The 14046-nt window shown below is 42.7% G+C and overlaps 1 protein-coding gene across 2 annotated transcripts in view; it reads right to left on the bottom strand.

The window, feature by feature from the left end:
- Positions 1-687: 687 nt before the first annotated feature.
- Positions 688-14046, bottom strand: part of nlk2 (nemo-like kinase, type 2) — a 74145-nt gene continuing 60786 nt past the window's right edge. For both annotated transcript variants that reach the window (XM_024279711.2, XM_024279712.2), the window contains 3 exons: positions 11228-11426; positions 7776-7869; positions 688-4266 (listed from right to left, as the gene is read on the bottom strand). In XM_024279711.2, coding sequence (XP_024135479.1) covers positions 4212-4266; positions 7776-7869; positions 11228-11426 — 348 coding nt within the window. In that variant the 3' untranslated portion in view covers positions 688-4211. The remainder of the gene's footprint in view (positions 4267-7775; positions 7870-11227; positions 11427-14046) is intronic.

Here is a 14046-nt window from a genome sequence, read left to right as displayed (position 1 = left end):
TTTTAAGACGGGGGGGCTGCAAATGGCCTGTGGGCTGCCAGTTTGAGACCCCTGGACTAAAGCTTTGAGACTTTTAGAAGTGAAAAAACCTTTGGCAAATGCTTTAGATGCTAGTGTTAGCATATTGAGTCCAGGCAGAAATGCATGGTTTGCGTCCACTGATTCTGATCTCTTTTGATTCTGCGGAAATTTCAAGCTCACATAAAGCTTTCTGTGCTAAAAAAAAGGAATGAGTAAATTCATTGTTCTGTTGACTCTACCCATACTTAAACCTTTAACACCTTAGCCGATGATGCTTCAACACAAATTTTTTAACAAACTGTAACTTTTCAACCGTTAAGACAATCAATTCCAGCAGATTTGAAGGAGAAAAGCGGCTTGTGCTTTTCTTCTCCTTCAGAATCTGCTGGAATTACACTGATCATGCTGACAATTAAAAAACGGCAGTAAATCAAAGAAGATAAACACTGGAGATCCGGTGTTAAAGGGTTAACTGAACCCAGACTCCGTCCACTCCCAGACTTCTTCATGCTATGTAATCATCTGTACTACTTTTTCACATTAAATGTTCCAAGTGTTTGTGGTGTTACACATGCATAGAGCGTCACCAGGTGTTCAGTCCTGGTCCAGGTTGAGGGTTTGAGGTTTGCTTTGTCTTAAGGAAGACCAACCACACTGGGAGCCGCGTTCGTCCAAAGTCACATTTATTGTTTCACCCTGCAGTCGGTCAGAGAAGTACAGAGCTGGAGCACAGACATGTTTGTTCTATTTGGCTACCGCAGACTCCAGGCCCACACATACCCGGGTCCTAGAGGCCCGCAGCAGAGCCGCGTCAGCTTGCAGACCCGAAACTAGACTTCCAACCAACACAGAGGAAACATCAGAAAGTGCCATATCTACACAAAAACTTCATTAGGAGGGGGGAGGGGGAGCCGCTCTTCCACCGTCAGCTGAGAGCTTTCCTGAGAAGTTCCCATCCAGTCAACAGGCAGCACCCCAGGTCCTCTTTGGCCCTCGTGCTTGTGCAGGACCAAGACCACAGCCTTCAGAACTCATCTCAGTTTGATCCCCTAAACGATCATGAAGGGATGAGGACTGAAAGCTGGTTCAGGTCCAGAGCTCAAACATCCTGTGTGGCGTCCAACTCTGCACCTACTTGTTTTCAGAATACCTTTCCTACCAACAGCTGATACCTGGAGCAGGTGTGCTCCATCACAAGGAAGCAGCGAAGACCGGTTCATCTGAAAAGCACAGCAGCAACTCCAGACCTGACTTTGAATGTCTTGCTGGCTGTCTGCTGTCTTCAGACATCAAGCTGTGGTCCAGCATCCTCACCATCAAGCTGTGGTCACCCCAAGCTTCCACGGCAAGCGTTACGGTTCAGTGTGACTCCTGAAGCCTTAGCGTAACTTTAAAAGTGGGAGATAAACCTCCACTGCATGCGATCATGTCCGACCTCTGAAATCTGGCCTCTCTGGCGCTCCGAATCTGTTTCATTGGGTTCAAATTCTCCCCGGAGCTGAGTCGCAGCACTTTTTGTGAAGTTGGGTCTATCAATGACCTAAATGGTAAGAAATGGCGGGTTATCACGTGAACTTTTGTGAGTTCGGAGTTTCACGAGGTCTCCAGCAGAGCCTGTGGCTGCAACCATCCCGGGATCAATGGAAGTCATCTGTCGTAGCTAGACCGCTCCTGCGTCGCATCTGAGCTGGAATGGTTGCCGTTGGAGCCCGGGGTCAGGTTCACTGTTATATTAGCATTATGCTAGAAAATTGAGGTTTTAACTGAGGTTTCTTTTAGGAAATTTAGAGTTTAGCTTCTATTTTAGCAACAGGCTAACGTTTTTGACTAATTTGGTTTATTGAGGAATTTTAGGCTATTTTGCAATGAGGTGATGATAGTCACATGACAAATGACCCCGCCCACATCTATACCTGAAGGCTGCATTTGTCCCACAAAAACAGGACGTGCTTATCCTGCAGATGCTGCAGCTGCAGAGTTACTGCAGGTCAGGTAACTGCATCCAAAACAACCTCGATGACTAGCTTCCTCAACAAATACTGTTTACATGACTGTATCCCCCAGTACCTTCTCAAAGTTTCCTTTTTTTCTCATGAAATAAGGTCACATTAAAAGACCAAGACTTGCTCATCAGCTAAACTTGAGTCTGCAAGGAAAACCCAGATGAAGATCCGGTTTGTGTTCGTGTTCTTCATGAAACAAGCTACAATTCTGAACAGATCAATCATCTGACTCCATTGTAGGAAATGATTCGAAAAGACAGGAAAAAATTAACACAAAAAGGGTACCTGGTCACATGATGTTAGTTCTATTCAAAAGGGGAACCAGTTTGTCTGGGAAAGTAGTTCTCTTTTCAATCCGGTTCTTATATTGGAGGGGCAGAGGAGATCTGTTTGGGTAAATATAAATGATCTTTTAAAGTTCTTAAGGCGAATCAGACTTGGTTTTCGGAGAAAGAGCTCCACAAGAAGCCTTTTCTATGCAACACAGATGATTTAACTTTTAGGATTCTGACAGAAATCAAGGGACCAAAGTTTTAACACCTGACCTGCTGAGCGAATGAAGGCGTGACGAAACCAGAGATGCATCGGACCCCTTCAAACCCCTGAACTGGGGGGCAGGGGGTCAGATCATGAGGGAACTGGCGTACTCCAGAAGCACAGTAAGACAAACCGGGCTGCAGATGACTGGCTGCATGCAGCTGTCGGAACTGGCTGTGGGCCCCAACACAGCTGAAGGTGGAGCCAGCACTCCCCCCTCCCCCGAGGGTCTGACGGGTCAAAATGGGAGCTAACAGTCGGGACAGCCGCATCGTAATACAAACAGGACAGACTGAAAAGCTGCAGGAAGTTCTATTCTATCAGTAAAAAAGCTGGAAACGTGTGAGTGGAGGTAAACAGAACCGGGTCACTGGATCGGGAGGTAGAGAGCAGCAGAACAAGCCCCCCTCCGGGATATGCTGTCCCTCTGCAGGAATGCACTCACGCAGGTTCTTCCCCGAGGCCCGGCTGCTGAGACGGACCCGTGTGTGACCCACATCGGTGAGACCGCTGTGCACGGATGAGAAGCAGAACCACGACCTCGAGAGCGGGGCGACACGTGACTTGCTCCCCTGCAGGTGAGGATGATGAACGGACCTGGCCTCAGGGTGCAGATTCTGCAAACACAGAGGATTTGGACCCGTCTGGCTCCCAAAGGGATAGGAGGTCATTCCTCTCGGTAAAGCGGGGTGGCCTCCTTGTCTCATGTGTCCGAAGATCATTTGGAGGGTTCAGACGCTGCTGGGGATGCACCCCCCCCCACACACACACCCAGAGGAGCTCTGAGAGCGCGGCAGAGTCCATCTGCTCAGCGTTACTGAAGCACGCCGTGACGTGAACATGCACCACAGGGGGGCACCACCTGCCAACAAAAACTTGGACGTACCTAAGATAACCTTTTAATAAAATAGGGATTCAGTAGCACCTACCAGCACAAAGTTACAATCGATTGTCTTCAGAAGAAGGGTACAGAACCACTGCAGCAGACGCAGACAGTCCAACTCTAGGGGAGCTCACTTTGGGAGGGTTTTCAGATAGAATTATATTTATATATATTTATATATCTATACGTGTGTATCATAAAACAGTAGTCAGACAGTCCACATCCAGTTCTTTACAGGTCTCCTCCGAGGATGCAGATTTCATCCTGATCCATCAAGAATCCTCCACTCTTCAGAGTTTGGACACTTTCTGGTCCTTCAACTGTTTTCAGCCCAGTCCTCACCATCTCCACTGTGGGGGGTGCTAAGACTGATGGGTGTTTTTGTTGTCTGCCAGAGTGACCTCAGCTATTTTCAAACAGAGGCTCAGGAAGGAGGACTGGACTGAAAAATAGTGAAAAGGTAGAAAACCAGCAGCTTGTAAGAGGAGAACAGGAAGGTCTGGATTTCTACAGGAGAAGTGTGTTGAACCTGCAAACCTCTCTCCTTTGGTCAACCAAACCCGTCTGCTCTCAGCAGAGCCAGTCTGGCCATTCACAGCAGGAAGCGGGTTTCAGTGGCTTTCTTCGTGTGTCCGCTGAGACACAGCAGACTGTGAGTCTCGCTCTCCAGTGAAATGCTACGTAGAGTCAGACGATGCTTCCAAGCGTCCTTGCTTTTGGTCAGAAGTCGGTCTGCAGGGAGGGAGGAGGAGGAGCGGCTGTAGCGCTCACTCCCACACCAGCGGTGATGGAGGCATCTCTGAGGGCTGCGCCACTGTGGAGCTGTGGACAGACAGACCACAATCAGACCTCATCCAGCATGAACCACTCACTGTATTGGTGACCCCGCCCCCTGGCGTTCCAAACAGGAAGTACCTTCTGACTCCAAGAGGCCAAAATCAGCTGCTACTTAGTCATTCTATTTGTTAGAATAACCATTCTTACTCTTAAAATCATTTGAACATTCTTGATAATCCTCTTTTTTTATGATTTGTTTCTTTATCACAAGTTCGAGCTGTCGATCTGTAGTTTATTCAAACATGTTAATTTATACATATAGTTATATGTTACAGTCACATCTGCATGATCACAAGTGTCAATGGGTATGCTATGTCTTATATCCATGTTTGAAAGGTGGCAGGCAGCAGCATTATTGAGGCCTGCCTCTTAATTCATTATAATAAATGATTACATTACGGACAACTTCTAACAAAAATCATAAGTTAAGGTTCATTACTATGTTCTTTATCAACAGAAAGTACAGTTTACATAGAATAATAACCATAATATTTATACAACACAATCAAACATACTTATTTTTTCTTTCATTAAACAAAGTATTTTATCTAATTTTTAATGTATATTTTATACATATTATTATACATACATCAGTATTTTTTGTATTTTTCCCATGTTATACATTTAGAACTTTTTTTAAACAAGTATATATTACTGCATTGTTTTTGTTCCAAACCCAAATTGTTCCACAGTTTTACTCCACATACTGACACACAGAATTATCTCCCTTTTGATCGTATGAAAGGTTGTTGAAATTTTCCTGTTCCACGTAATTTATGGGAATCGTCTCTCAGTATAAATAGTTTTTGAATGTTGTATGGTAATACATTTTATGTGCTTTATATAGTTTTTGGGCTGTTTGATAATTTATAAAATCATGCAATTTTAGTAACTTGTACTGTATGAAAAGTTGATTAGTGTGTTCCAGGTATCCTACTTTGTGAATAATCCTAACTGCTCGTTTTTGTAACATGTATAGAGGGTGTACTGAGGTTTGGTAATTATTTCCCCAAACTTCATTACAGTATGTTAGGTAAGGAAGAATTAATGAGCAATACAATATACAAAGTGTGTTTTGGTCAAGATTATATTTATATTTATTGATTATTGAGAAATTTTTTGAAACTTTCATTTTTAAGTGTCTTATGTGCGATTTCCAAGATAGTTTGGAATCAATTATTAATCCTAAATTTTTTTTTTGTCCTGAACTTTTTCGATTATTTGTTGATTGGGATTTTCTTTATAATTGCCAAATATTATAACTTTTGTTTTGCTTAAGTTTAATGATAATTTGTTGCTATCGATCCATTTTTTTAGTTTGCAGTTCCTCATTAATGTTAGTAATTAGATTATCATAACTATCATTACTATAAAATATATTTGTGTCGTCTGCATATAACACAAGCTTCAATAAGTTTGATACGTTAAATATGTCGTTAACGTACAGGCTAAATAATTTAGGTCCTAATACAGAGCCCTGAGGGACCCCACATGTAATGCTGAGGTTGGAAGATTTGTACTGATCTATGGTGACATATTGATTTCTTCCAGTTAAATAGCTTCTTACCCATTTCCCTGCCATTCCTCTAATCCCATAACGTTCTATTTTATCTAGCAAAATTTTATGGTTTATTGTATCGAATGTTTTTTTAAAATCTATAAATATTCCTGCTGCATATTTTTTATCATCCAGTGCTTTTGCGATATCTTCAACGGCATCAATTACAGCCATTGAGGTGGTTCGTGTTGCTCTGAAGTCATATTGGCCTTCATTGATTGTTGAATGCTTAGCAATAAATGTTTCTAAGCGAGAGATAAATAGTTTCTCGAGAATCTTGGAGAACTGTGGCAGGTTCTTCAAGTCATTGATGGACCAATCAGATGTCTCAGTAAAAGCATGTGGTCTCATGTTGAATGTTCAAGGTATTTGACAGATTTTGTATATCCCGCTTTCAACTGGTGGGGAATGGCCACTCCTGACAGGTGAAAGTGGTCGCCATAGAAACAATGACTGACCAATTACGCCTAACGATGTGTTCTGGCTACAACATGGGGGCTTCTGCGTAGTAAAAGAATGGTAACTGAGTCCTCTTTATTTGGTTGGAGCTGGAAGTTAACAATTTTGTGTAGGTGATGTCAGCCTCAGTCAAAGTCCTGGACCTTTCCCCATGATGCTGGACATGCGTGTTCCCGTCAACCCACAAGTCTCCTCATGGACTAACGAGTGATCGGAAGATCTGACTGCACAGCTTTTTATGCTGCGGACATCTTTGCTATCAAACTGTGGTTCAAATGACAAAAGAAAAGACGATTTTTCCTAATAACTTCAGTCAAACTGAAGTGATGCTTTATTTAAAACACTATCAAGAAAGTTTCTTTGGGGAAGTTCAAGGAATATTCTGACGGCTGCAAAATATCTCATCTTTGACTGAATCAGAATTTTTCTCCTCCCTTACCCTACATTTAGCCCTCCAAATAGAGTTATGGAAAAATAAAGGCCATGTCTGAATTTCCCCCTAATCACTCACTACTAAAAACTATATAGTGCAGGAATATCTAGTTCCTGGATTTTAAAAGCAATTCTCTATGCTCACCATTTTTCTTTTGTTTTGCACACAGGATATGACTCCACTGATTTCACAGAGGGAAAATCTAATCAATACAAACATTTCACAGTTTCTGTTTGTGGATCCACTGTGTTCTGATGATGAAAATGTGAATGCATTATTAAAATTAAATTAATTTTTTTTTTTTTTTTTTTTTGCAAAAATTGTTCGACTGCAATGCATTGTGCTTTATATTGGCCAATGTAGTGAGCATTGATGCGCGCTCGTTTTTCGTAAAGACCACTGGGAAATTTCTAGTGCACTCCATTGTGGAATTGCAGCTTTGGACAGCACTAGAAAATTGTGACTGCACTGAACAGTGAGTAAGGAAGGAATTCAGACAGCTCATGGCTTTTATTTCAGATGACACTCCCACTTGATGACATCATCAATACTCACCGATCAGTTAGCATGGAGCTGCAAGCACTCAAATATACAGTGTGACCTTTGGAAAGGTCTCACTAAAACAAAAAGTCTTTATTGACATTCAAATGTAAACTAAAGAGAACACCAGGAGAAGACACGAGTTTCTCCTCCATGGCACACCAGGACGCAGAAAAAAAACTAAAACTAAACCAAATGGGGTAGGGAAAGAATTCGGCCTTCATCTGCAGCAAGTCTTGTTTCTCACTTTAAGATCTCAGATTCCTTTATGGTCTTTATACAAATATAGTTGGAGTTTACGGTTTTAAGTCTTCATGACCCCCCCCCCCTCAAACATGAATAAACTGATCAAATGATGACTTTTTTTCTGTCATTAACTAACTTCACACTTTCCCCTTGCAGTGGAGGTTATTTAAACTGAAAGCTTGATCCCAAGCTCCTTCTGGAGGTTTCACTGCAACCTGAAAGCGAAGCCTCTGGTCCAGTTGAAGCGAAGGCTCTTACCTGATGAAGCTTTTGAAAGCAGCAGACTGAGGGTTGATGCACAGCGGCACTCGGCTGCCCTTCTGCTGCTCCAGTACAAACTGGTGGATGATTTCTGTGAAGAACAAAACATTGAGTCAAAGCTCAAGCTGGAATCCATCAGCTTCAGCCCCTCCAGGTTCAGAGATGCTCTCCCCTGTTGACCACAGTAAGACGACTCCAGCCTCTATTACCAGAACCTCTGCTGAGAGGTCAATAAAGGCTGCTGCTGTCCGCTCCACATACAGACTTGAAAAGGAAAACACTTTCTTGCACTTCAAAGAAGTATTTCTTCTTCTCTTCATAAACACTGCTACTGTGATGTCGTAGGAGTAAACTATTAGAGTCTGAGTCTTAAACTCATTGTTCTTCAACCTTTCATATTGAAAGAGCCAATTGCTCCAGTTCCTCTTTACTGTTTGGAAAAATACACTTTTTCTTATTTGTCTGGCCAACAAGCCTGTTATTTCTAAATGTAGCCTTTAAATGTTTGCAATAATTTAATTAACCCACTGTTATATTTTCTATATATAACAATTTTGATCAATTTTACTTAAGTCAGCAGCATATACGGATCTATTTCAAAATAAAATATGTGTCAAATAACTAGGGATGGTATTGACAACAATTCTATTAGTTTGAAAAGAGCCTGAATTGATTTGATTCCGATTTTTCTTTTCCGATTCTTTTGATGCACTAAATTAAATTCGATACAGATTGATTTTAAGTTTACACAGTTTACACATTTATACACATTTGTTTAGAAATACATTAATATTCTACTATATGTTTTTAATATATTCATATTAATCTGATCCAGTTCATATACTGTAAATGTATCAGTGAGGAGTATGGAACTAAAATATTTTGAAAAAAATTTTAATGTTTGGCTGAAAAAATAGGTCTCAAAACTCAAAATTTCAAAACTTTTTTTCAGTTTCAAATCTTTTTTTTTAGTTTCAAATCTTTTTTTCAGTTACAAAACTTTTTTTTCTCCGTTTATGAATCTGAAACTTTCAGTTACAAAACTTTTGGCCCTCTTCTGGTGCGTTGGGGCGGGGCTAAGATGAGGACCAATCAAAATCGATGAGGGGGGAACTTCAGTCCCGGTGCGTTCACTGACTCTGATAAGTGAGAACTGTAATAATTACTGTCAGAAAATGTCTGTTTAGTCTGCCCTGTCATAGTCTGAAGCTGTCCCAAGACGGGTGTAAAAATCAGAGTTTTATCGCGTACAAACCGCGCGTCCAACACTCTGTTCTAGTCCGTTCAAAGCGCCATCTTGTTGTGTTCAGTATAGGGTTCTCCGGCTGCAGCCTCACGGACTTCAGCGGAGCTCGTTCAATACGCCGGGAGAGACCCGAGCGGGAGCAGGTTTTTGTGGAACTCTTCACAATAAATAAACCAACAGCATCCATGCAGGATTACATGTTTGACAGGCAGCCAGCAGCCAATTCACTGTGCGGTGCGGGTTTGCTACGAAAGAGGGGCGAGCCTCCGGTAGCCGCTGAAAACAGGGGGTGGCGCCGGTGTTTGGCGAAGGTGGGTGGGGGGTTAGCTGATGTGAGACGAAAGCAGGAGGCTGCCGGTATTTGGTGAAAGGGGGGGCGCCGGTGCGCGGCTCCGACGTTAGGGAGCTCTGACCTAATGGGAACACCCATCACCTCCGTGGGAGCTGCAGCGCGAGGTCCGGCAGCGCGAAGTCCCGCAGCTCGAGGTCCCGCAGCTCGAGGTCCCGCAGCTTGAGGTCTCACAGCTCGAGGTCCTGCAGCTCGAGGTCCCACAGCTCGAAGTCCCGCAGCTCGAGGTCCCACAGCTCGAGGTCCCGCAGCTCGAGGTCCCACAGCTCAAGGTCCCACAGCTCGAGGTCCCACAGCTCGAGGTCCCGCAGCAGCCCAGTCACCCCAAAACACACACTGCAGTCAGGAGTGAGCAGTGACTCCCGCAATCGCGGCGGCGAAGCGCTATGTACAGTGTTTACCGGTCACACGCGGTTTTGACATTGGGTTCTGTAGGTTTAATAAGAGCGACCCACAGAACCGTTTTATGCAAGCATAAGGAAGATGACAGATCAGGACGAGAGCAGGCTGCTCCCACTCGGGTCTCTCCCGGCGTATTGAACGAGCTCCGCTGAAGTCCGTGAGGCTGCAGCCGGAGAACCCTATACTGAACACAACAAGATGGCGCTTTGAACGGACTAGAACAGAGTGTTGGACGCGCGGTTTGTACGCGATAAAACTCTGATTTTTACACCCGTCTTGGGACAACTTCAGACTATGACAGGGCAGACTAAACAGACATTTTCTGACAGTAATTATTACAGTTCTCACTTATCAGAGTCAGTGAACGCACCGGGACTGAAGTTCCCCCCTCATCGATTTTGATTGGTCCTCGTCTTAGCCCCGCCCCAACGCACCACAAGAGGGCCAAAAGTTTTGTAACTGAAAGTTTCAGATTCATCAACGGAGAAAAAAAAGTTTTGAAACTGAAAAAAACATTTGAGACTGAAAAAAAGATTTGAAACAGAAAAAAAAAATGTTGAAATTGAAATTTAGAGTTTTGAGACCTATTTTTTTTCGGCCAAACATTAATATTTTTTTCAAAATATTTTATTTCTGTTTCACATAATATTGGCCCCGATTTAGCTACATAAAGAAGAAGCTCTAACTAAAATGTTCAGATCATTAACACTGTAAACATTATTCTCTTCTCCTGGAGGACGTTTCAGTTTGACCACTAGGTGGCGATCATGCTATAGAAGTACACCTTATTCCAGAAGAAGAAGCAAGAAATGAGCAAAAAATGGCAAAAATAAACTTTGTTTTAGATCACAAATATTTACTTTAAAAAGATTTTGAAAAATTTTGAAAGAGTTTGAAAAATTCCTGTCTGTGAGTTTGTAAAGATGTTCATTCATTCAACAATGTATGTTTAGGTCAACCGACCGTTAGCATTAGCCGTCCTATGGGAAATTCCATTAAAAAGTTAGCATCAAGCTAGCAGACTTTAGCCTTATGTGCTAAATTGATCTATATTTTTATTAATAGATTGTTGATCTGTCAAGTTTAAATCAATTCAAATCGATTTATCGATTTTATTTACCCAGCCCTACAAATAATTAACTAAGCTGTTATTTTTTCAAAGGGTTTGCATTTGCCTTTAGAGACAAAGAGTCACAATAAAGGAATAAAAGAGCCACCAGTGTCTCCAGAGGTTACAGACCCCTGGTTTAGACTATCATGGCAGTTAATTTTCAGTGCCCTTGAAGCACAAGTCATATCCCGTAATGCATCTTTGAACTGTGAAGGTGACAGAAGCTGCAGACACTGCAGAGCCTTGCTGTGATGAAGGGCTGAGGACCACCAACAGGACCAAACAGAACGTCTCATACAAAGGTCACACCTCGGGCAGCTGGGAGGGGCGGCGAGCTTTACCTTTGACCTGTCTAACAGAGGTCAGGTTCTTCTCAAAGCCGTCGTCGAACTTGGCGTTGGTGACGGGCTCGAAGTCGCTGGTGTAAACACGGCCAGAGGACGTGGTGTAGCAGCATTTGCACATGCAGGTGTGGTAGCGCAGGCGGCCCTCATCCAGGTACGGGTGGGCCAGGGCGTCCTTTGCTGAAATCCTTTTTGACTGGGGAGCAAAGGCATCAGTCAGTCAGACTGAAACCCTGACCCACAGCAAACATAAACAGGAAGCTTGTGAATCAAAAGGCAGTAAGTTCAGAGCTGAAGCTGAAATGTTCTGGTTTCTCCCTGTCTCAAATAAACCACATAGAAAAAGCTGAACTTTCCTTTTCTGTAGAATGAATTTACAGTAGGCTTGTACTGTATTAGACACTGATGGTGTGCAGTATTAAGGCAATACCGTACACCGTCAGTGTCTAAAAATAGACACGATATCATTTTCAATGCAGTCATTACCGACTTATTAAAGACATTAATTTTTTTAACTAAATAAAATTAATTTAATAACAAAGCTGATTGTCCGTTCAGTAGCTCTTATTGTGGTTAAAAATTTCACTTCTATATAAATATTTTAATAAGAAATAATCTGCTGGAGAGCATCCTCAACATGTGAAGCTTAGAGCAATTTCAATAAGGAAGATATTATTATTATTTCCCTCATGCATGCAGGTGTTCATCCTCACTCTCCACGTCATCAATTGGTATGCATTGGGAGCCAATAGCTGAAGCACTCACTTTCTTCACAGCCAATCACAATCAAACTTCTGCCTTTAAATGCAGTAGAGTTTGTTTTCTTCTGCATTCCGGACCATTGACTGTATATAAGAACTGGACTGAGCAAGCCCCCCTCCTTCCGTGTTCCATATAGGAAGTACCACTGGGTTCCAAAAAGGCCAAAGTCCCATTGACTTCCATTGAGAAACAGACAGTTATTTCTCAGTCATTTTATATGTCAGAATAATCATTCTTCCTCTGCTGCTTTCTGATTAACTTCTTTTTTCTAATCCTAATTTTTTTTAAAGATTTTTTTCCATTATCACAAGTTATTAGAGTTATAAATTGACCAATCAGATGGCTCAATAAGTGTTTGTGGGTCTGACGTCGAACGTCTGGGGGGTTTGATTGACAGATGACGGGTAGCCAATAGGAGCAGACTTCATCAATGGGTCCGTGAAGACCTTTTAACACCTACTTTACAATTCAACAATGTACCAATCATTGTCCTACTGTTGTTTTCCTCAATGGAATGTACCGATGCAGCAGTTTGAAACAACAAGAGGAGCATGCTGTCGACATTTTTAGATGAGGATTTACTCTGTAGAAATAGATTTCACTCTGAGGTTATGTGCTTTGGACTTTATTGTTTGTTTAACGTTCGTTTTTCTTTATTTCACTGTTTTGATTGTAGCTTATAAATTATAAGCTGTGTATCATACTGAATAGTACATAAACCATAAAATCACCAACCAAAGTTTCATCTTTGTTAGAAAATGCAGACTCATAGAGTTAGTCTCAGCTCCTGACACCGCTCATCTGCCTAAGAATCGATGAGGCCGCCTGATTGTCCCCCTGCGAAGGGGGTGCCAAAGCCTCAGTAACTGGACCCAAGCTGGCTGAAGCTGTCCACGAGCAACTTGCAGCCATATCCCTTATGGCTTGTCAAAACCGCATCGCCATTGACATGGTCCTGGCTGAGAAAGGCGGAGTCTGTGTTCTCTTTGGAGCTGAGTGTTGTACGTTCATTCCAAACAACACGGCTGCAGAAGGGAGCCTCACTTGCGCTGTTGAAGGTCTGCGTAGCCTGACTAACAAGATGAAAGAACATTCAGGTGTTGACACTTCCATGTGAGACAGCTGGTTGAACATGTTTTTGGCGTACAAGACCCCGTTTCTCTTCTAATTTGGTCTCTATTGCTGTTTTCACTGCCATTCTTACCACCTGCGGGTGTTGCCTTATTCCCTTTATCCAGAGTCTCACCCAACGCCTCATTGTCAAAACCACTGAAGAACCCAACAGCCAGCCATGATTAATCTCCTGGCAGCTGAAGGTGGTTCATCTGGTGATGACTCTGAGGAGGAAGACGAAGAATATGCTGCTTAAAATGCTCGCTATCATGTGGCTTAAAAATGCTCACCATTACGTTGCTTAAAAATGCTCAAACTTTTGCTAATCATTGTTGTTGCTGCTTGTAGCCTCAGTGTGGTCACACCCATGAAATGGGCCGAGGGGGAATTTCCCACAGGGTTTTCGCCCCCTCTACAAGTTCAGCATTGTTTAGGGATGCTCCTATGACGTTTCGAATCCAATCCTACGACACGTAGAAGGTTAGTTACTGATGTTTTGCATTTCTTATGATGTTGAGCTGAAGTTGCCTCACCAGCACCCCCAACAGGAGGGAATGTTAGAAAATATTTTTTGTGGGGGTGCAGTGAGTCTAGCCACAATAATGTGCAAAAGTCTGCTCAAACTAGTTCTAACCGCTTTTTAAGCTTCAGCTCCTTATTCCCTCATCCTGCATGTCTCCGCTGAAGGACAACTCCTGATATGAACACTGACGGTCAGAACTTGTGCTCAAAATCAAGGTCTTTTTCATCTGCTCAGTAACTTTCCATCTCCAGATATGGTGTTGTTCCTGTTTTCTTTGCAAAGTTAATTAAAAGCCTATTGTACATTGTGGGGCGGTGGGCAGTCGGACGAAGACAGGCTGTTAACCGGTTCTCTCTTCTCCACCGCCTCCCTTTTGCAAAAGAGTGTTTTGAAGTTGAACTGACTGGTTCGTGTTTTT

The sequence above is a fragment of the Oryzias melastigma genome, linkage group LG20, assembly GCF_002922805.2.
Source record: "Oryzias melastigma strain HK-1 linkage group LG20, ASM292280v2, whole genome shotgun sequence".
Taxonomy (NCBI): domain Eukaryota; kingdom Metazoa; phylum Chordata; class Actinopteri; order Beloniformes; family Adrianichthyidae; genus Oryzias; species Oryzias melastigma.
Note: the sequence above shows the minus strand (reverse complement) of the source record. Positions and strands in the feature narration are given on the sequence as shown.